This window comes from Anas acuta, chromosome 22, assembly GCF_963932015.1.
Source record: "Anas acuta chromosome 22, bAnaAcu1.1, whole genome shotgun sequence".
Taxonomy (NCBI): domain Eukaryota; kingdom Metazoa; phylum Chordata; class Aves; order Anseriformes; family Anatidae; genus Anas; species Anas acuta.
The window spans coordinates 8,329,667-8,352,326 of NC_089000.1; the positions used below are offsets into that span (position 1 = coordinate 8,329,667).

General features: G+C 37.5%; 1 protein-coding gene across 2 annotated transcripts in view; it reads left to right on the forward strand.

Moving 5' to 3' along the window:
• Positions 1-22,660, forward strand: part of GNB1 (G protein subunit beta 1) — a 45,219-nt gene that overhangs the window by 10,899 nt on the left and 11,660 nt on the right. For both annotated transcript variants that reach the window (XM_068658659.1, XM_068658660.1), the window contains exons 2-6: positions 7,567-7,618; positions 14,375-14,482; positions 18,286-18,324; positions 19,617-19,723; positions 21,523-21,586. In XM_068658659.1, the coding sequence (XP_068514760.1) occupies positions 14,426-14,482; positions 18,286-18,324; positions 19,617-19,723; positions 21,523-21,586 (267 nt within the window). In that variant the 5' untranslated portion in view covers positions 7,567-7,618; positions 14,375-14,425. The remainder of the gene's footprint in view (positions 1-7,566; positions 7,619-14,374; positions 14,483-18,285; positions 18,325-19,616; positions 19,724-21,522; positions 21,587-22,660) is intronic.

Sequence of the window (22,660 nt, forward strand, 5' to 3'; positions counted from 1 at the left end):
GAGGAATACGACTGCAACCTAACCTGATGCCAGTTTTAAGAGGGTTAATGCAGTACTGTGGAACAAGGAATGTCCAAGGGTGAAAGCAAGTATTTCCTGTTGTACCTTTGTGCTTTCTCTGGCAGTGCTGTCCCTGGGTTGTACTTGAAGTTTACATTCCATATCGGCATTAAGCATTGTTGCATTGTCTGCTCCTAAAAACCCCTTTCAGTCCTACTGGCGTTAAAGTCTCCTGTGTTACCCTACTTTTCAGTCCATCAGCCTTGTTTTCCTTATTGCTGTTCTCCTGTACCTGAACTGGTTTTATATCAACGATACACATCAAAATACAGCAATTGCTGGGAGAAATCAATGAGCTACTAGGAGGTATAAATCATTGTTATCAAAACTAATGGAACTGCTTGCGCATTGACTAAAGATGGATTATGTTGATTGCAGAGCTAGAGAACAAAGTATTACTCAATCTATTTTGGGTAAAAAGATTGTGGAAGTCGTGCTATATTAATCTCTACTTGAGTATTACTTCATGCATATAGCAGATACAAGATTTTTTTATTGGTTTTAAGTATAAATACTCTTTTTTTTATCTTCAGACTGGTGCTGGGAAGTGGTTATTTTTGTAGCATAGCATAAGTTCTTTCTAAGAATGCTTTGTTAATTGAGATCAGTGTGCAGTTCAGTCATCTAAATTTTTATTTCAGTGAAATAAATGTACTTATTAATTAGTAATTAGAAGCTTGGTAAGTCTCTAACATAGTTGTAAAGAAGAAATATTTTTCTTATGGTTATGATCTCTGAGGCCATGTAGTCTGGGTAGCAAAGGCACAAAGAGAGCAGACAGTTTGTTCAGATGTCCTAACTACCTTTTTTTTTGTTGTTGAAGCAGCATGTGATAATAGTTATGGTAGTTGTTAGTAGTTATTAAATCTTAACCAGCCTATTTAATAACTATCTACAAGATGGGGGTACCTTTTGCTTTTTTGTATTTCTCATTAAGATCTTACTAGGGTAAAGCTTGTTTATTTTCTCAGAGTTGATCTTGATGAGAGTACAAGGAAGAGTCGTGTTACTGAAGTACTTTTCCAGGACTGGACCCTAACAATTAAAACCATTTTGGGGGGATACTCTTTGGACTGTATGATAAAGCACAATTCTGACGTAATAGGTTTTAAATTAACTTTCTGCTTCTAAAAGCAATTGTTTTTCGTTACTGTTCTGAGGACCTCACTGTCCCATAAGACAGGTAAACTTGTGAATATCTTGACTGAAATTGGTGACTACATGCTTGGAAGAAAGGAGAGTGCTTTCAGAAGCAAAACTGACTGTCCATAAAAGTCTGCCATATATCTGTAAATGACTTAGCTCAAGGATAATACTTGTTAATTAGATTGGGTCTTTCTACTTATTTTAAATTGTTTGACTTTTAAGGATGTAAAAAGTAATATTGCTAAATGTAGCATCCTGAAAGTTGGTTGGTTACATTCTTTAAAGGGTGAAAATAGGAAGCAGCTCATTCTCCTTTGACTGAGTTGACTCTTTACTAGCTGGCATTTGTAGGATAAAATGGATGATTTGGCTTCTGTTGATTAAAATAGTTAAGCTGAAGTTCATGGAAATAAAGAATGCAACAATAGAAAGTTCTCATTTTCGATGCTCGTACTTGTAGAGTCTTAGTGATTTCATTTTATTTTCACTAATATTCATTCTTTAGGTTGTTCTTTATTGTAAATAAGTGATCACGTGGCCCATTCCCTCCTCTAATAAAATATATATTGTAGAGAAGATCCTAATGTACCTCCTGATGTCTCTGTAATGGTAATTCACGTGTTGCTTCACACATTTTAGTAGTGTTGAGAAGATAAATTGGAAGATCATGCCAACCTATCCCGATGGAGATGTGCTGGCAGCAGAGTTGAGAGCAATATTGTTTGGGCCTTCAGAAAATCTGTGCTCTTGTCTTACACTGTAACTGTCAGTGAATGTCAGTTTATCCACTTGATGGATTTTATTGTAATCTTAAGGATTTTTGGTAAGAGGAGATGATGTAATTGGCTAGATGCAAAAACCGGTACAGAGGTAGGCATTCATATGCCTATTTGACATTACCTAGTTGCATGCTGTGCTCTCCTGAACACCTGCTATGGAATTGCTGGGGGAGAATTTGAAGAAATGATCATGATAAATGCGTCAGTCTTTGTGAGGATTGATTGAACGCACTTGAAGTCACAGAAAATGAATTGAAAACCTGCTGGAAAATTGATATCTCGAAAAGACTTGTGCTAGTTGTGTGTTAGGGAGATGATGTTTGGATCCAGTAATACTTGGTTAGATATTGACCCCTTTAGAGCTGTTGCCCTGTTCGTGGCAATAATTCTGACTAGCAAGAAAATCTGTGAGTGTCAGTGGTGCTACTGTTGGTGTAGGACGGAGATGGCTATACTGCACATGCTCTGCTGTGCTCAGGTACACTCCGGTCAATTTACAAATGAAGTGAAAATGCTCCCCAAAAACCTAGAGGTTAGTGGTGAGAGTCAAAGGAAACAATGAAAGGTGATGATTGAAGTTAGAACCAACTGTTTGGTTTCTGTAAGGCTCTGCAGATAGAAGCCTCTAGTAATAAATGCATAGTCATCTCTGTGTTGGTTAATTAACAGTAATATGTTCTTCATCAGTGCTGACTTGGATTTCTTTTTCAGTGTGAAAGAGAGATGACAGGTAGTACATGGCTGAAAAAAAAGTGCTTCCTTTTGGATAAGGAGATATTTTATTACATGGTGGTTTTCAGAAACATTTTTTTTTTTCTGATACAGCTAGAAATTTATGTGCAAACAGGTTCTAAGTTTTCTTGACTACTGTCTTTCTTAATTGTAAGGTCAGGAAAGAGGAGAGGTAAAAATTCCCTGACCAGTTTGATGAAGTTGATGCAGTTTATTGATAGATGTGTTGCTCTTCAGGAGTAATTGCATATAGATAACTTTGAGGGGGGGGAAAATAAAACTGGAGTGTTTTGGCTTTTGGCATTCTCAATTTAAAAATGTTTGTTGAAAACTGGTACTACACATCAGTAATTTTTGTTCTTAAAACAAGTTAGGTTCCTATGCCAGCCACTTAAAATACTTTTAAATGTGAATTTCCTCCAGAACAATGCAGAAAGGATGTACTTAGAAAGCCTTTTAACTTGGATTGCTAAAGCTACAATAGTTATTGATATCAAACTACTTTAAAGATCTCATAAGACCCCTTTTTGGAAAAGTATGTTTGCAATAGTTCTTCTATTTGTTTATGTAAATTCAGTGTTGTACCTAGAATTAAGATTTTTAATAACATACCTAGCTTGCAGATGAATTTAGAAAGGATTAATGAAATGACCTGTTACAGGCCAGATTTTTATGCTTAAATATTGCATCAGTATAATTTTTTTTAAATGTAGGTCATGGGATTAGCATCCGGAAATGTGAGTATTTTGGCAGTAGGGCTCTTGCCTTCCGTGAAGGCAGCTTGAGTTCGTTCACTGTTGGTGGCAGGAGCCGGGCCGCTGTGCTGCCGGGCTGTGTTACGCTGTTTTCTGCCCATCAGTGTTACGTTTTAAGAGAATGGCAAACTACCCTCAAGGCTTATTTTCAAATACTGCTTAAATATAGGGAATGATGACTCCTCAGGTCTTAGAAAATCTGGGCATGCAAGCAAAAGCTGGTGGATTAAGCAAAGCAGATAGAGGTGGAGTTGGGTGATCATTTGGTAGTTGTGCTGTGCCGCTGTACAGTGTGGAAATAGCCTGTGACACATGGAGGATTTTGCATGTAGAAGTTAACTTTCTTATGAATCAGTTTGTAACAGTCGGAGGAGACAAAGGTAACATTTTCTGAGACAATTTTAATTTGGGACTTTGAATGTGAAACTGTGGTAATGAATGTGGGCTTTGCAAGGCATTACAAGGTTTCCATACTAGTTACCAGCTGGTTTCTACCCTGAATTTTCTGAACTAAAAGCGGCATTATTTTTTTGCTGAGCACTAGAAGCTATGTATGATGTTTTTTTAACAACTATTATTGTTACATACTGTGTGTTAAAACTGCTGCCCTCACAGCTTATTGGAAGGCAAACTGATCGAAGGCCATGTTGGCTGGTCACAAACTGTTTTGTGTAGACCCCTTCTGTCTGGGTTTTCCTGTTTCATGTGCTGAAAAGCAAAGCTCCAAGATGAAGGAATGTAGCCAGAACTGCAGTGAGGCCCTAGAACCTAGAGGTTGCTCTGTTCCCTACCCAGTGATCTTCCAGTGTTACATGCTGCTTTGAGTAAAAATTTTTTTTCCTAATGCAATGTCAGTAGTGGAGGAAAAGTGCACAGATCTCTCCAGGAGGAAAGTGTTTCCAGATTTCTGGAAACAGGTAAGGAAAAAAAGGAAATGTCACTTGTAATGTTAAAGTTACAGCCGGCTCTTGGAGGAGCATCATCTGTGCAGATATCGACATCCTTCCAAGCTTTTTGCTGTCTGATAAAGCTGCTTATGATGAAAGTTAGGACCAGTCCATCAAACTGAGGGTAGTTTTGTGCATACAGAATAGCACTGAAACATAGCTTTACATTTCTGACTTGTAGATTCTGTTTCCTGGTGGCATAGCTGGGATTTTACATTGTTGGCAGTGATTGGGAAAAGTCATGTAATCTCTTGGATTTTAAGATACTGTTCTGTGATAGTAATCAGCTGTGTAGTGTGTAAGAAATAATTTTAATAAAAGAAAGCCTCCCATTGCTAGTGTTAACCGCTGTTATCTCTGCCATGTAGCTTGATGCATTAGTGTGGTGATAAGTGTTGGGTGCCCGGAACGAAGCATCCTAAAGCAGTTAACGTCTGCCCGGGTCCAGCCCTCCTTGCTGGGCGTCCCCCTTCACATGGGTGGGTGTTGCTAAGGGAGATGAATTAGATCAGCAAAGTGACTTCACTTGAAGTTTTTTTCTACCCTAATAGTAACACTCATGGTTGCTAGCAGTCTTCTATTAGTTTAGATTTGTTTTTTTCCTCTAATGGAATCGTTGCTGGCTGAGTACCTTGGCTCACCCAACCTTATGTGCCAGTCTTGTAGGAAGATGGTTTATGTAATAATTTAAGATGGAAGTGGCATGATGGTTGTGGAAACTCGATTTTTACTAGTGTTGACGGAGATCTAATTTTAAATTACGTTGACAAAACCCCTCGTCAGCCGCCTTCAGGCTGAGCAGCTCTCAGCACCTCCTCATCGGAGCAGTGCTCCAGTCCCTTCTTCATCTTCATGGCTTTTGGCCGGAGGCTCTCCAGTAATGTGGTGGGTGTTGGGGTTGAGAGAGTTTGAGGCGAAGTTGTCACCTCCGTGTAACTACTTCAATACATTTAAATTAAAAACCATGAGAATTGACAGCAGTTAGTGAGTACCTGTAGGGAAGCTTTACCCAGAAGTTATGGTGCTTTTGTCTTCTGAGAGTTGCTGCAATTTTTTCCTTTTAGTCCAGCCTGCTGTGCAGAAGGCTGTGGGCAAGCAGACCCTGGTTGTTTCTCCAGTCGTCTGTGGGGCTGGCTGACCTCCAGGTGCTTTGGTGTAATGGTGTAACCGCTTGAACCATGCCTGAAGCATTCTGCGGTACTTTGTTCTCTCCTGTTTTAGAAACCCCAGTTCCTGATGCTGAGAACCTCAAGCTGTCAACTAAGCAGGGCTATAAGGGCTGATTAAGGCACTGTACGAAGTACAAGAATTTCTTTTTATTTTTTTGCTGAGCCAGGGCTGTGGTGTGATGAATGAAGTAGCCTGTAATTTACATGTTGCTTTTACCAAGCTACATTTTATCTAAAAATGGAAAGCTGTGGCAATTCAAATCTTCCTCTGAAGTGGTTTGTCTACTTTTGTTCTTAACTGAGTTCCATTTGTAATGTAGAATTGAAGATATCTGAGTGCTGGGCTTGCATTCTGCAGGCATCAAAGGATGCTTTCAGCATACCTAGCTGAAAATCTAACCTGATTTAAACAAAATAAACTGAATTTGGAAAAGTTGGCTTTACGCTTCCTTACTCTTCTTGTAGGCTGCTTAAAGTAGCATTTTTTGTTTGTTTCAGAAAACATATGAAATCTGCAACACTTATACATTAATGAGGGTGCAACACAGGACAATAATGGTGTGTGTTTTGGCCTTTGCTCTTGTGTATTCTGAGTGCTGTTCCAGTGTAATTTTACTTGTTGATGTTTTAGGTAATTCTCTCGGAATTCCACTAGATTTCATGATGTTTGCAGTGTGGGTAAATTACCCTGTGAACTTCTGGAAGATGAGTTGTGGATCTTTTTTTCAGATGTTAAAACAGCCATGTCAGACATGTTTGTTTCCTTAGGGATGCAGGGAGGGGGAAGAAATTTGGCCTCCAAGCGTAAGTTACTGTTTTATGTCTGAAAGTGTGGTGTTCTGGCAGTAACAAGCAAAACTGCTTACGCTGGGAGTTTCATAATCGCAGTACTAAACTGTTCATCTATAAATGGGCTTGGATGAGGATGACCCATATCCTAAGTAGCTTAACCTCCATACCAAGCGCTGAAGTAGGTGGTAAATTTTTCAGCTAATAGTGAACTGTAAAAAGCAGAAACTTGCGTTGCATGTAAATGGTTCAGTATAAGTATATCAAGCTGTAGACTGGCCTTCTGATTTAAGATTACTTTGATCCATTATTCTTGTTTTATGCTTAAAATCATCTTTTGCTGTCCTGATGCAGTGGGTTTGAAGATGTACACTGAGGTTTCCATTGACGTGACTCATGGCCCTTGTCTTGCTCTGTGATAGGAGAGATCCCAGCTCTTTCCAATGTATGCACAGTTGTGAACAGTCCAAATCATGGGGTGAATGATAATCATTACTTTGTGCTGCCAAAGGAAGAAGTTGGAAATTTCTTGAAGCCTTCTCAATTTGCTGTGAAGCCAATTTGTATGTTGTATTGTTACCATCTTCCAGAGTTCGTGTTAGTTATTTAATATGTCCATTTTCACTCTTTCATATCCTCTGTGGTTAGAAGTTGTTGCTCTTCTGGAGGGAAGTGTGTTGTGCTCTCACTTGAGCACATTAGTAGGAGGTTTATGTAACTTCTTTTGATAAAATAGATATCTTGATATTTAACTGTGCTTAGAAAGCAAGCATACCTCAGGAACAGTATTGAGCAGAAATCCTTTCAGTGCTTTGAAAATGTAGATTTTGCGGGGTGCTTTGTACAGCAGAGAAAACTCCAGTGCTGTATGAGTGAGACCGTGTTCTGTCATAACCCTAAACACTGTAACAGTAGAGAATTCTGTATTCATAGCAGAGGGAAGAACTGGTGATCTGAGGATTGCAAGAGTTTTATTTAAAAAAGAACATTAAAAGCTTCTTGAGCAAGTCTTTTGGTTATGTTAATATTACTGAAGCAGTAACCTCTTCTTCATGAACATAAGCCAGCTGTTCACATTAAGTAACAAAAAATATCTCTGCCTTGATAGTATTTGAATTTCTGCTAAATTTGTTAGGAAATTGATGCAATTTCTTAATCATTGGACTCATTCTGATGTTTTTCTTTTCAGAATTTACATGTTTGACAGCAGAAGTTGGCTTTCTACTGTAGTAAGAGAAAATGTAAGTAGAAGAATAAGGTAGTTCCTTTTTTTCTAGTGCTTGAGAAACTTGTACTATTTTTAAAAAGTGGCTAACCAGTTTTTTTAGCTATTTCTTAGTCTGTGCAAGTCTACCTATTTTCTACTGTAGTATGCGTGCTCTTATGTCAACAGGAAGGATTTTAAAATGGCCAGGAAACTTGCTAAATAATAGATGTTAGTGCCTGCCTGCCTTCAGAAATGGAACTGGCAAAGCAGAGGGAGACCACAGATGAAACTGTTTCATCTCAGCGGGGCAGGGAACTGTAATAAATAAGATGATTAGAACAGTTATTCTCTCATAAATGAAAAATTACTTATCAGCCATGTTTGACAAAACAAGGCCAAATTTCTTGTTAGTGAAGTGGTTCTTTGTGGTTCTTTTTAGTCTTTCTGTATTAAAGCAGAACCAAGAAGTTTCAGAGTTTATATTCTGTGTAATTGCTACTAATATTCTTGGAAAAGTGGAACTTTCATTACCTTCCAGACTATTAACTAAAAACGTTTCTGCATCTTGCGAAGCCCTTTAGTCTGTGGTGAGCATTACTGGTTAGTTGTGTGTTGAATAGAAAGGAGTTTTTCAGTTAGATTTTTTTTCTTCCATTACTGGATACTCAGCTATTTTTCAGCAAGGAAGCAGCAAGCTAACCCATCTCCTGAGGTGTTCTCTAATTACTTACGTTGGTCAACCCTAGACATCTTCTGTGTTCTTTTTTGGAGGTCTGGAAGCTGAAACTGAACTCAGTGTTCCAGGTGTGGACAAACTGTTGCTTTACATGATGCCATTATGATATTGCCAGTATTTTCTGTCCTATTTTCTATGTAAGCTTTTGTTCTGTTTTGACCAGCATGCTGTACTAAGCCAGTGTCTATGAGCTATCCAGCACATGCTTGTTTCCTTAAAATAAAGCTTCTATCCCAGAAGCTTGTGATCCTATCCCTTTCTTATGTTATATCTGGAGATGTGTACTTGGGTCAGAAGGCACCTCTAAATGTTTGTCTTCTATTTGGAACATGCAAATGGTAGAGTGAACACCACAAATTTGTCCCACAAGCGATTCTGATCTTATTATTGTGTTTTCTGTGGAATGAGTCAAACAGAAATCAATATGTACTTGGTTTAAATAACAAAAATAAAAACCTACAACTTTTCAAAGTCAATATGATGCAAAAACACTGGAACTATCAGTGGATTGTGTATGATTCCTTTGTCATTGTGAAAATGTACAAGCTGCTGTGCATGTTACTAATAGGATTTATGGTATCAGATAGATTAGCACAGCTTCTTTTAATCAGATGACCTGCTATGAGACTGTTGGGTAGGCATAATGTGAAGTCACTGTTAAAGCTGTGAAGTTTTGGCTCTGTTTTCACAAGTGATGCATGGTTTGTGGGGTTTTTTTTTGGCTGTTTCATACATACTGGAGTGATGTGTATTAGCAGGAAAGGTGTTGAGGGAACAGATACCAGACAGCGTATTCATGTGTGAGAAAGTTGATTTAGCTACCCTTATGAAATGACTATACTTGGGTAATGCTTCAACGATATAAATTTCCTTCGTGTTACCAGACTTCACTTCAACAATGTCATGATGGTTTTACTTGTTAGGTAGTACTCAAGGGGTAGACCTTTCTAAATATTTGACTTAGCTGTGACTTGAAAAATCAGTGGTCTCTTAATCTGTGGAGGTTGTTCATAGGACAGGACATTTAGGAGAGGACTGAATGTTCCATCTTTTCTATAGGAATGGTGTGGGAAAGGAAAATTAAAATGAACTATGTTGTAAGGTTTGCTTCATTGCTCTTATCAGGTAGTTTTAGAGAAAAATCCCACTCATCTAACTCAAGGATATGTGTTTGGGTGACCTCTTTGGAACTCATTGAGCTCAGTACTTTGGATGAGTAGAGGTAAGCATTAGCCTACATACAGAAATTATGGTATTAATGATATCTCAGTTCCAGTAACTGGGCTTCATTGTATAAACAGCTTGAGATCTGGAAAGGATATTAAAGCTGTAGCAATTAAATGAGTGGGTTTGAGCTCTTCCTTAGCCCTTTAATTGTTGTACTGTCACTGTTTTCTGAGGGTTGACCTTTATCTTTAAATGAGAGTTGTTACACTGGTATCCTAAGCGTATCTCTGTTTGCAGGAAATATTTGTAAGTTTTGTAGATTTCATAAAGTTTTTTATTTTTTCAAAGATTCTGTGCAGAATCTTCTATTGTTCAATATATAATTGACTGCCTGTCTTGTGTGGCATAGAGAAAATTGAAAATTTAAATTTGAGATGAGTGATGTGATAAATTCTTTTGACGTAACTGAGTTGCAACGTTTATAATGTATGGAGAGTAACAAGTTAGCTGTAGACAATGCTTGGTTTTCCTAGGTGGGATACACGGAAAGTGACTCTTCTGCAGGTAACTTGTAAGAAGAGATTAGAGACTTGTTATTTGGAGTGGTGAGGAGTAGTAAACTGCCTTGCAAGTACGCATATTATTGTCCCTAGCAAGAAGAGAATTATCTACAAGGTACACTTGTCAACAAGATTAGGGGGAATTATTAGGCTTAGAGCAGAGACACTTAAGCACTTCAGCCTGTGGAAAGGTCTTGAGTGAGTTCAGCAAAGTGAACGTGTTATTCTTGAGAAGCCTGCCTTCAAGAACACACTAACATATTCAAAGGAAAGTGAGGTAAGCGTGAGCTTGACTGTTACCTATTTCTTCACATCTGTGGTGATAATTTAGAAAAGAGGATTGTGGAACTTAAGTAGTGACTTCTGGCACGAGGATGGCTTGACTTGGAAATTAAGTAACTTCCTTCAAAACACCAGAAATAGAAGCATCGTCCTTATCAAACAGTTTCTCTTGGAAACCTTATTTTAGAACGTAGTTAAATGCTGTTAGAACATGCCAAGGATCAAAAGTATATTATTCCGTGATGCTAAATTGTGCTTGTTTCAGGTGAGCCTCAATCCTTTATCGAAGTTCCTGCTGCTTCGGTCTGTAATATGAATAAATCTGTATAAACATTTCCTTTGTATCAAGAGTGTCAATAGATTAAAATATTTTCCCATACAGTTAACTGACCTTACCTGTTCCTGCTCTTTTAAAGGTTGTAATTTCTTTCTCTTTTTTAATGCTGGGTACTAGTAATCTCTGCTGATTTACTCTACAGCTAGTCCAGAAATTCTGATGAGGATGAAAACCACAGGTCTTGTATTTTTGGCATAAATTTAATTGCATAAGATTTAGTGTAAAAGAAATGAGGAAATGGCCAAGTTGATTGGCTGGTTGACCCATAAATTTCATGGTCTGCTTCAGAACACTCCTATATTTTGATGCCCTTGGCTTCATTAGGATTTTCATTTCCTTACTGTGAGGGAGTCCAGGCAAGTTGGCAGGAATTAGGACTTCCTGTTGATGTTCAAGCAACAAAGACTACAAAGAGAATGTGGAAATTGGGTCTAAACAATTCCTGTTGATGCAGTGTCAGAAATGCAGTTCAGAGTTTGGAGCTGCTTGGAATGCTGAAATGTTAACTTAGAACATCAGATGTGGAAGTGTATTTAACTTCGCTTTGCATACTTTTCTGTGGATACATGGTATTACAGGTCTGGAAAACGTCCAGGGTTATAGGCAGTTAGCTACAGATTGTCATCCAGCAAATACTGAAGTATGAGTCCTAGCAAGTGACCGGAAGTTGAGATCCATGTACGTATGTCTGGCTAAAGGCGCTTGTTGGTTGGGTTCTGTTTGTTTTAATTCTTAGGGATTTTGAAGGGGTTTGGGCTGTTCTGTTCTTCCATAAAGTGCAAAGAAAATGGAGGCAGAGTCCTGGTGCAGAGTGCTGTCTTGAATTGGATGTGAGAGGTGGGAATGGAGGCTCCTTTCAGTTACTGTATTAGACATTGCAAGATGTAATGCAAGGTTTATTTGTGTGAAGAAAGGCATGCATCTGCCCACATTATCCTGCTATCCTATCAACTGCAGGCTGTGCCTGATTTCCTTTCGGTTTCTTACATGTCTGTATCAGCGTCGCTGCTTCGGTGCTACCACTGGTCAGAAAACAATCAATATGACTGGGCTGCTTGCTCTGGCTTTGCCGCTTGTAGTATCCATCTGTGCATGCAGTATTAAGCAATGAGGCACAAGCATGAAATAAGCTTCTCTTACATGGTTTGAACTCCTGTGTGTATGCAAATGACCCACAATGAAACTACAAGGTTCGGTTTCTGTCAAGTGAACTTTCTCAATGTTTTTTTTTTTTTTTACTAGGGTTAGTATTCATCTCCTTAGCCTTCTTTCTGCTATATACAAAGATGGTTTTTGTTTGTTTGTTTTTTTACTTAGATGTGAGAGGATTTTATTGCATAGCGCACAAGTTCTGGTAAAAATAAATTGGCATTGTTTTAAGCTTTCTGTTACATGCAGGAGGACATAACTGCTTTGACTGACGTTAGATTATTCAACCTATTATATTTTTAAGTAAAGCTGCCTGTAAATCTTCAGTGTAATTACCTGCAACTCTGCAGCTGGAATTCTGTGTCCTAAATCTTTATCTTAATCCTGTCATTGAGTTGTTCTGACCTTGAGCAGAACATTTAAGTTTTGGATTGGAACTTCTTTCCCTGTAATAGGGGTGATGCCATCTTTAAAGTCTTGGTACTCTGCCTGGAGAGGTTGGTATTTGTTTAGTGGGAATGGGGCCATTTATTAACTTAGGGTATGGCAGAAATAAGATATTAAAAAGCTGAAAGATCTGGGAATTAGTTGCAATTTCTTTTTTTAAAATAGTTTAATTCCTTTGACAGAAGTAGTTCATGCTAGTTCATAGTAGGGCTGGACTACATAGGAGCTGTAGACTGTTATGAGCCTGTGCTTAGAAACTGCAGGCAGACCCAACTGTGGGGTGTTTTGTCTTAAATTTACGAGGAACAAAACATCTTGAGAAACAGACAAACATTCAAAATAAAGGTGGTTAGGGGATAATAAAATACTCTTGACAGGTTTTGTCTTAACTGGATTTTGGACTAAGCTGAGCAAGCAATCTTAACAGGGCTTAAAGATGACCCTGGAAGCAGAAGAGAGAAGGAGACCTAGTTTCACAATAAAGTGAAGGGCTTTGAAGTTGAACGAATCGAGGCTTTGAGACAAACTAACTGAAATTGCTTCTCTAAAATTTTTGGGGTTTCAGCTGAGAGTGTAAATTTGTAAATGATTATATGACAAGATAAGGCTTGTAAATTCCTGAAGGTCCTCAGTTCAGTATACTAGTAAAGAGAGTTTGGAGTTGTATCTGGTTGTGTGGGATAGCACTATTTAGGGAATGCCAAAGCTTTAGCTCTTGAAACTGTTTTCTTAGATAGTGATGTTTGCTCTACTGCTTTAACTTGCCTTCACGGTATGTTCTCTCCTACTCTGATTAGGTAAAAATTTGGAAGTTATCCTCATCTTTCCCCTTGGGAAGGACTGCTAAGAGCTTTTTTTTTAAAAAAAAAAAAACAACTTATGCTTGCAAAGATAAATAAGCTGATTAAATCTTAACAGAATAATATGTAAAACTGCTAGCAAAGCATTTTCATTATTTAATAGTAAAGGGTCAGTTCTGACTAATGTTCTCAAATAACTACCGGCAGCATATTTTTATAAACTTTAGGTACTCTGTGTAGTATTTCAAAATGGATCCAATACCTTGTTTCACAGTAAAATGTGAAGTTTATTAGCATGCTTCTTCTTCAGCTTTTAATATTGATGTCAAGCAGAGCTTTTTAAATAAAAAAAAGTTTAGGTACTGATTAGTTTTATTATAGAACACTAGTGAGAATGCCAACATTTTGACAGTGTGAAAATGCCAGCATCTTTTTTGGAACATACTGGGTGATACCTATATGGGAAAATGGTCCAATAATTGAGGAACTATATATGGAATATTTGGGAGGGGTCAGTGATGATTGCTGTATTGAGCCTTCATGTTTTTGGCTGCAGAGTACAGTGACAGAGCGATACGTTAGTGAGTAATCTGGGACATACCAATGCTAGGAAAATCGGGTATTGGTGGGGAGAGGTGGCTGTTGGCAGTAATTGCTCAAACTCCTATCACCCTAACATTCAAAAAAAAAAAAATTTCTGACAAAATGTTAATGTCAGAATTCTGTCTGGGAACTCTCAGGGTGATGTTTTAGTAATTGACACGTACAAACTTGGACAACATTAATGAACTACCTCTTTCTATACAGATGTCAGAACAGCATTTCTCATAACTGCCATGTTTCAGACAGAGTTCAAAAAAGGCCTTTTTACAGCCTTTTGCAATTGCTTCTGTCAGTTTCGAAATACTTCCAATTCTTATTCTTTGATAGTGGGATTCCTTACTCTATTAAGTCCTACAGAGATATCTGAATTTTGTGTTTAACCTTTGTATTATCTGCTGGTAAAACTGAGTTCAAGCTAAGTTAAAACATAAAAACATGAATGAAAGAAAAGATGCCAAAAAGAGCAGCCTGGAAGAAAAAGGATAAGTCCAAATTATATTTTATTTATTGTGTCTGGAAAACTAAGCACGCTCCGTGCTAACACCGTATTGTGAAGAGTTTTTTCAGGGAAAATCACGTGTATTTCAATGCTGATAAACCAATCACTGCCCTTTTAAAGCACTATTTAAGATAAATGAAAGGACTGTCTGCTTTCATTATTTTAAGTTGTGACTTCTACTAATTCTCATTCCTGTCACCTGTCTTTCAGATTTCCGGTTGTCTCAGAGGTGGCAGCGAAGCACACCTTTAGCACAGGAAAATGAGTGAGCTTGACCAGTTACGCCAGGAGGCTGAGCAACTGAAAAACCAAATCAGAGTATGTATTGTTACACAAATCATCGTTCATCTGTACTGTGAATCTTGAGGATGTCAGAGATGGACAGAAATGATATATTAAGCTGATGTGCTTGATGTTTTCACAGCGTTCAAGTTAGTCATGGATATTTAGAAAGTGCAAGCACATAGAACTACTTTAATTTTTGGTTCTTGGTATTGCTCAGGAAGTGATAGCTACACAAATCCTAATACTAATGTATTAGATTAAAATGAACAGTTACTGAACATTTTCTGAGCCAGATTGTAACAGTTCTTTCCCTTCCATTGGGATGTTTATTTCACGTTCTCTTTTCAAGTGTTTTCAAAGAACAAATTTGGGGCAGTAAGTTGGTTCCAGATATTGACCTTGCGCTAAATAGTTAAATGGTAATTCAAAAACATATGCCTTGTTAAACTTCCAGTAACCCTGTGAGAAAACAAGCTGAAGAATGAAGATGATGAAAACTTCCTGAGCAGTTTAAAGGTTTACATAAACTGTATCTGTGGACTGTCTTGTGAAATAGCAGTATTTAGATGAAGATTATAGCAATGTAGTACATCTTTCTGAATAGATGGTGTCTGCTCATTTTCTGTTACTGAATAAAAGAAGTAGAGGGAAAACAGTCTATTTAAAAGGACTATGTAGTCCAAATGACATTTGTTTTAGTTTTAATTTCAAAAATGTATTATGGAATGTAACATGAACTGGTATGTTGTCAGTATTGTAATTAGTTGTGAAGGAGAGCATGATGTATGTAACCAAAGTTAGATCCATTTTTCAAAATTAATTCAATGATAGTAAATGATTTTAGTACAGACCAATTTTAAATCTTCACTGATGCTGAGATTCACAGAGACTTTGCTTGAGGTCTCATGCTTCTGTAGGAGGGACGTCAAAGACTGAACAGCTGAAACTGCCTATCAGTTATTTCTTATTCCATGTGATTTCTCTGTATATAACTAATATGTCCTTCTGTGAAATTCTTTAGGAACTTGTTCTTTGAAGTAGGATAATGGTAACAATGCTCTTACATATTGAAAGGAAAAAATCCTGTACAAAAAAACTATTGGTTGTTTTTGTGCATCATAGGTTGAGATGTTCAAGACAAGCTCTGAAATACAGGCTGTGACAGAGGATTTTAATTAGTAGACTCTGGCTAAGGTTATGTCTGGTACACTTTCCTGTCCCCTCTTACATCTTCCTTCCATCAGTCTGAAGCATCTGTTCTCTGAATAGCCAGTCGTATCTGGTAGTGATCTGTTGCATAGATCTGGGAAGATACAGTACAACAATAGAAATAAATAAAATTTCTTTCTGCTGTTGTGTTTGTTCTGAAGTCCTAGTCTTTAATCTAGGAGTTGTCAAAACTAAGTAAAATTATTGCCTGCCTCAGGTTGAGTTTGTAGTACATGCCTTCATTGTTCCCTTTCTGTCTCAAGCCTTTCTCAAAACTTGTAGTGTATGGGAAGTATCTTTTTTTTTATTGCTTTCTGGCTAGCCAGCCAACAGGAAGCGTCTAAACTGACTGCAAAGCTCAGGTTTGTCACTGGTACCAAATGCTACCAGTCTCTAACTCCACAGAATGAAATCTGTGTGCTGCAGTACCATGCTTACAAGTCTGAGTATTTGTTCTCATGGCAGTGGAGTAAGTAGGGACAGAACTCACACGCAACGGGCGTAGTCCAAGACATGAACTCCCTGTTCTCTGACAAGTTTCTTCACACCCTTCCGCTTTTTCCCTGCCTGTTTCTCCTTGCTTGGGGGAAAAAAAAAAAAAAAAGGTTCCTTAGATGGTAAGAATTGTCTAAAGCTAGCTGTGTTGGTTCAGATTTTGCCAAAAATTCTTCAGTTATTTGTCCATGGCAAGATCATAAGGTACTTGCTTAGTCCCTTCTTTGTCAGTTTTGGCCTTAGTGTGTCAGTGTAGTTGTTCAAAGTGTATTTGCATGTTCACCATGTGAATACAATTTAAAACTGCAGTGTATCCTTGCCAAAATTCATGAGGCTTTGATTTGAACTTAACTTAGAACAGGTGTAAAGCCATCTCACCCAGACACTGGCTCTTTTCTGGTGGTTACTATTTCCCCCAAGAGTGAAAACAAGGCATCCTTTCTTTTCCTGTAACATTCTATGGGGAGAATGTGATACTCAGGCACTTCTACGGCTTCTTGTCCTCTACAAGCACGAGTTTCCATGCTCCAAGAAAAATTATAATGTTAAAACCTAAGGCTATGATTTCTGAAGTCCCATTTCCACTGAGAATGCAAACTCAGTGCATTCTCAGGCGCACAGTAAATTACTTCAGTTCATGCTGTTGTAAGGACTGGAGACTAGTCTAATGGGTTTATGTACTGGCTTTTTTTCTACAACTGTATTTATTATCCCAGTCCCTTCAGACGTGAAAGGTGTATAGAAAAAAAGAATATAGTGTATTACTACATGAAAACAAGCAAGAGCGCTCTTATTGCGGAGTAGCATTCAACCTGAAATGAGCATAAACCAATTTATTAGTATGACAGTTTGTTTCGCTGCTTTTAGTTTTTGTTTAATGCTTCTTTCAAGCAACTATGCAGATTGCTGGTTACAGCTTAAACTGAGTCCTGGTACAAGGATTTGCATATTCACAGATGCGCATGTGGGTGCACACATGCACACAGAGAGAGGATGTTTGCATGTGCTTCTCGAGCAGAGTTCAGGCAGGTGCTGATAACTACAAAACCATGTGCACTTCACAGAATATCTGCACAAGCCTCTTCAATTTATTTTCCCCACTGCTAGCCTGGAATAATTCTCTGAAGTGTGTGTTTCTAGGCAGAAAACAAATCCACTAAGTCTGAACAAAAAGCCCCAAAGTATTTCCTCTGTAAAACTGTTCTATTACCCTGTAGTTCTTACAGCAAATTTGAAGTTACTTAGCTTGTTTTCTTTTTCTTAGATGTGTGTTTTCTACTTCCTTCTATGGTTCAGGAACTTTTCTCTCAGATTTTCATGCTTTCAGATAGTAGTTTTGTTGTTTTCTCCATTTTTCTCCCTTGCAGTTGCATATACTTGTCTCATCTGTATCAGTCCACATTGAGTTTTCGTCAGATTCTTCCTGATTTATCAGTTTTTCTGGTAAAGAGATTCAAACAGCGAGAAAGCAAATGGGATTGCATCAGATCCACATTAGGAAAAGGAAATTCAATATTGCTGAGCAGAAGATCCAAATTTTTTGTTTTTCCCTTTAATAGTTTTTCTACTATTCATCTGAAAAAAAAAATTCAGTTGTATACTTAGTGTCGTTAACTCTTCTGTACTGCTTTTAGGTTGTAATGGAAAGGCTTTGTTTCTCTTCAGTATCTGCTTAAAATGATTATGGTTATTTAGAGTTGAAATTGAAAAATCACACATAACTAAAATAGCTGACCCCTCTGAGCTGATTCTGTTCAAGCAAGGTGCTGTTGTCTGACAGTTTGCTAACAAAAGGGTAATTTGTATAGCTAACTAGTTTGAGAAATGGATGCATCTCCTGTATTCTGTATTCATTATTTATTTATGGAACATAGTAAGTGCTGCATTTCATTATGTCTGGGATCTTTTGTTGGGTAATAGGTTTCATGACAAGGAAGTTTCAAATGCTCAGCATATTTTGACAGCAGTCTGTCATGTTATGTTCGTGCTGGGGTTAGGATGGGTCCTCTCTGGATAACAAGCCAAAATGCTCTCTGAACCCTATTTTGTGAGGACTTGATTAACTTTACAAAACAGAAGTTGAGTACAAATAAATGTGTAGAACTTCCTCTGATTTCTTTCTTCTGTTGTAGGATGCTAGAAAAGCATGTGCAGATGCCACCTTGGCTCAGGTAAGCATTTATTTAAGAGTTTAAATGAGAATCTGTCTCCTTTATGAAAAGGAAATACAGCAGAAAAAGATAAGCGAAGTAAAGCTTGAAATCTGGGGAGAATTTAGACTGCTGCAGATTATTATGTCTTCGGCAGAGGTGGCTAGTATTGGCTTATTTTTCTACATATATCACGTTTCAGTTTATTCTTGCTGCCTACTTCAGTCTGTTTACTTGAGAGTTTGCTAATAATCCATGTGTCTGATTTAAATGTATTGGTACAGAAATGATTGGCAATTCATTTGTTTAAAATGTCACCAAAATACCAAGTAAAAAAGAGTAATACCAACATAATGTGAATGTATATCTTAGTTTGTGAGGTACAGTGTTCCAGGTTGAACACACAATTTTCCAGGGTGAAAGTATGCAAAAAAAAAGTCCAACAGTCTGGATAAAAAAAAAAAAACCTCCCACCAACCTCAGTATTACTAATAGGGGAGGTCCATCACGAGTTCTGTAAGGGAAATGCTTTTACCCGTTCATTTAAGGCCTGAACTGTTCTGATGGCCTTTGAAAAGAAGCAGAGACCCTTGCTCAAATGCTCTTGCTAAATTCTGCAACACGGAGACACAAGAAGTATGTAAACTTTATCCATAAAACAAATTTGTAAACTCTTGGATTTGTTGTGATGTGTACTCGTTATATATTACTGGAAATGTGTGCTGTTTTAACTGGTATTTTTCTCCAGGCTGGAGAACTTATTTATGTTAAACTTAACAGCCAAAGGATGGCCAAACTAATTACTTCCTCACTTCGCTATCCGCTTATTCCAGAGCTTGCTTTTATCTTCCAAAAGTTAAAATAAAACAGGAGTACTCTGAATTTAATATTCCAATATTTGGAAGGAAAGGTTGTCTGGCTCTGAAAGCAAGTTATTCATCCAACAAAAGTAGAGGCATGTTTAAAGCCCAACGTATTGCACTGCCATGTAGAAAAAAATTATCCAAAAGGAGAAACACCCTCCATCACAGATCTGAAGTCTTAGAGGTATAAGAAGATACCACCAAAAGAAAGTAGTTTCGGATAGTTTCTATACATGCGATAGGCTACATCTAGAGCAGATCTTTTTGCTTGATAAATAAGCAAGTACTTCATAAAATGAAGTAACTACTAAGCATTAAAAATCAGTCAATATTCAAAATGTAGCACTTCCTGATTTACATTGCAATACTCATTTAAATGTGATTATTTATGATGTGTTACTTGGAACTGTGTAGTGAAGAATTGAGGGTATGACACAATTCTAATTACAGATCACAGCCAATATTGACCCAGTGGGGAGAATTCAAATGCGCACTAGAAGAACACTCCGGGGACACCTGGCTAAAATTTATGCAATGCACTGGGGGACTGATTCCAGGTGGGTGTTAGTGATACAGAACTGGATCATTGGGCTTCACTGTGCTTTGGAAAGTTGACTGCACACAACTGTTATTTACCTGTTCTACCACTAGGAACCACTAGTTCCAAGAGAATTTAGGCAACCAAGAGAAAGAATTCAGAAACTATTAATATCACTTTTTTCCTCCTGACTTGCATGTTTTTTTCATGAGAATAAACTTGTTGCCAGAATGCCAGTTATGTTTGCTTGCCCAAAAAATGTAGTTGTGGTACCCTGTGAATTCTGAGGAAATGTGGAGATACAGCAGGTCTCATCATCTCCTCTTTTTTTTTTTTCCTTAAATTCTTCTTGCTAACTGCTAATATTCAGTCCAGAGAGATGCTAAATGATGCCAGTATGAGCTACTTTCATTTTCTTTTCTTTACAAGGATTTTAAGGCACACTAATGACAGCAAATCTTCGAACTTCAGTTAAAAGTACATTGCTGCTTCCTTTCAGGGTTTGATAAATTCTTTTTCCCCTTACAAATTAAGTTATGAGTGAAGAATTTTACGGCTAGCCTCTTTTTACTCAGAATAGATTTTCAAAGGAAGGTCGATGTCATTAAAGTTACCTTTTATCAAACTTGTATAAACGAGCTGTGCTGAATGAAAGAATTGCATGAACTCCTATGTGTATGTGTACAGGGAAACCACTAAAACAAAATAGCCAAGTGCTTAACCAAGTAAAATATGCATTATGTAAATGAAAAATAATTTGTGATGTTATACTTTCAGCTTCTGAATTGCTTAGTAATTAAAAATTGGAATGGACAATTGTTACACGATGAGTTAAACTTCATAGTATTTTGTGCCTTAGTTTTCCTATGCCTGTGAAAGAAGCTCATTTCTCACAGGAATGTGGAATTCATTACTTCTAGCACTCTTTGTTATATCAATTATTTAAGAGACTGGGATTCACTCTCTTGTCTGGCAAAAGTGCATCATAACAGCTGTAAAATATAACCTAGATCAAAAAAAAAAAGGCAAAGCCACTGGAGCACTTGAGTGATTGCACTGCGCTTTTCAGATGGAAATGGTCAGAGAGGAAGAGGCGTGGAACAAATTTGAATATTGTACTGGACTATTGTATCTGAATTTACTTAGAAAAGACCAAGACTGAGCAGATGTTTCGTGCCAGTATACCTATTTATCTTTAAACATAGTAAAAGCAAGTAAGAGAGTTCTGAACAATTAACTAGTACCTCGTGTCAAACAGTTGCTGAGTGTGGAGTGAGGTGTTGATTTAAAAAATAAACTAAAAAAAAAATCTTCCTAATGGTACCCCTTCCATATCTTCACTGCATTTCATTTTTACTTCCTTTGTATTTCAGTGCTGACATTGATTCAGGTTTTTTGGACAGCTTAGAACAGGAGTTAAAATTCTACAAACAGGAAAAGGGAAAACAAGTTGACAGTACAGATTCCCAAACTCAGTGAATCTGAAGCCTGTGTCTAGAACACACAAGCGTCAATTCCATGCGACTTTTCTGCCTTGGTTTTCATGATTGAGATGCTTGTTATGTGGCTATTGTCTTTCTGAAATCTGAGCATGTAGACATGTTGGTGTCCCATCACATATTTTCACAATATTCATCACTTAAAATTGATGACATCCAAAATAATCTTTCTGGTGCTAATAACTAGAATTGAGTAATGACATGCTGTACTTAAATGGTTTCAAGTACCTTAGTTCTGATAGTGGAGACAAATGCCATCAAAATATGTTCCTCTTTGTCTTCCTGCAATGATTGTGTTTACCTTCTGTTTCCTCTCTAGGCTTCTAGTTAGTGCCTCCCAGGATGGCAAGCTTATAATTTGGGACAGCTATACTACAAACAAGGTAAGATTAACTGGTATGTTGCTATATAATTCAGTTGTTAATAGGAAGGCAGGAAGTATCATCTGTCATGATTTTGGCTGCATTATTTCTGTAGTCAGAAGCCTAACTTTGACTTTTCTAAACCACTAAAGAGTATAGCAGTGTCCTAAGTGTGTTGTGTATGAAAATGTGCACCACAAACAGAAAACAACAAAATAGTCCAAGGAAATGCTTTGATTTATTTTGATGACACAGAATCACTGATCAACAAAGAGCAAGAAGTAATCAGGATATTGCACCAAAATAGAGGTTTAAGAATAGCCATGCTAATTTGTTGTCTGCAGTGAAGGATTGAAAGACCTGAAATATATGAGTCGTTATTTCCTGGCTGCAGTCATATGATGCAGACAAGAATTACTTTTACTTTCACATGACAGTGGTTGGTATTTAGTGGTTATGTTTACAGTTAAAAAGGCTAGCAACAGTTTACAGGCTGCCTCTCTGTTGGGAGTGATACTTAAGTCTCTGGGACACAGGAGCATGGAATTGACTTTTTTGAACAAATTCTCCTGACTTAGTTCATATCAGAGCCTTATAAGCAATTTTGCCAATGTGCATAAGCAAATGGCATGCTATGGAGGGGAAGCAGAAACAAGCACTTGCAGTAGTAACTCCTAAAGCTGGGATGACTAGAATCTGTCAATTATTGAATCTATGGCCTTACTAATGCTGTTTGCAAAATAAAAGTTTCCATTTTTTGCTTTTATGCTTTTTTTTTTTTTTACCCTAACCCCTAGGTAAATGTATTCTAAATGATTGTAACACAACTGAAAGATGCTATAATAATCACTGTGCACCGTTATTTCTGTATTAGTATCTCCTACTTTGATATAAATGTTAATTAATGCATCACCAAGAGGCAGAGAGCAGCTGTCTTATCTAGATGGAATGGAATCAGAATTTGGTACCAGACGGATATTTTTTTTTACTAGAATCAGAGATGGAACTCCTCAGCTGCTGGAAACATCTCCTCCATAACTGTTGGCAAGATTGGTTCAGTGAAGTAGTGACTAAGTTGTGTGGGTTTTGTTGGTT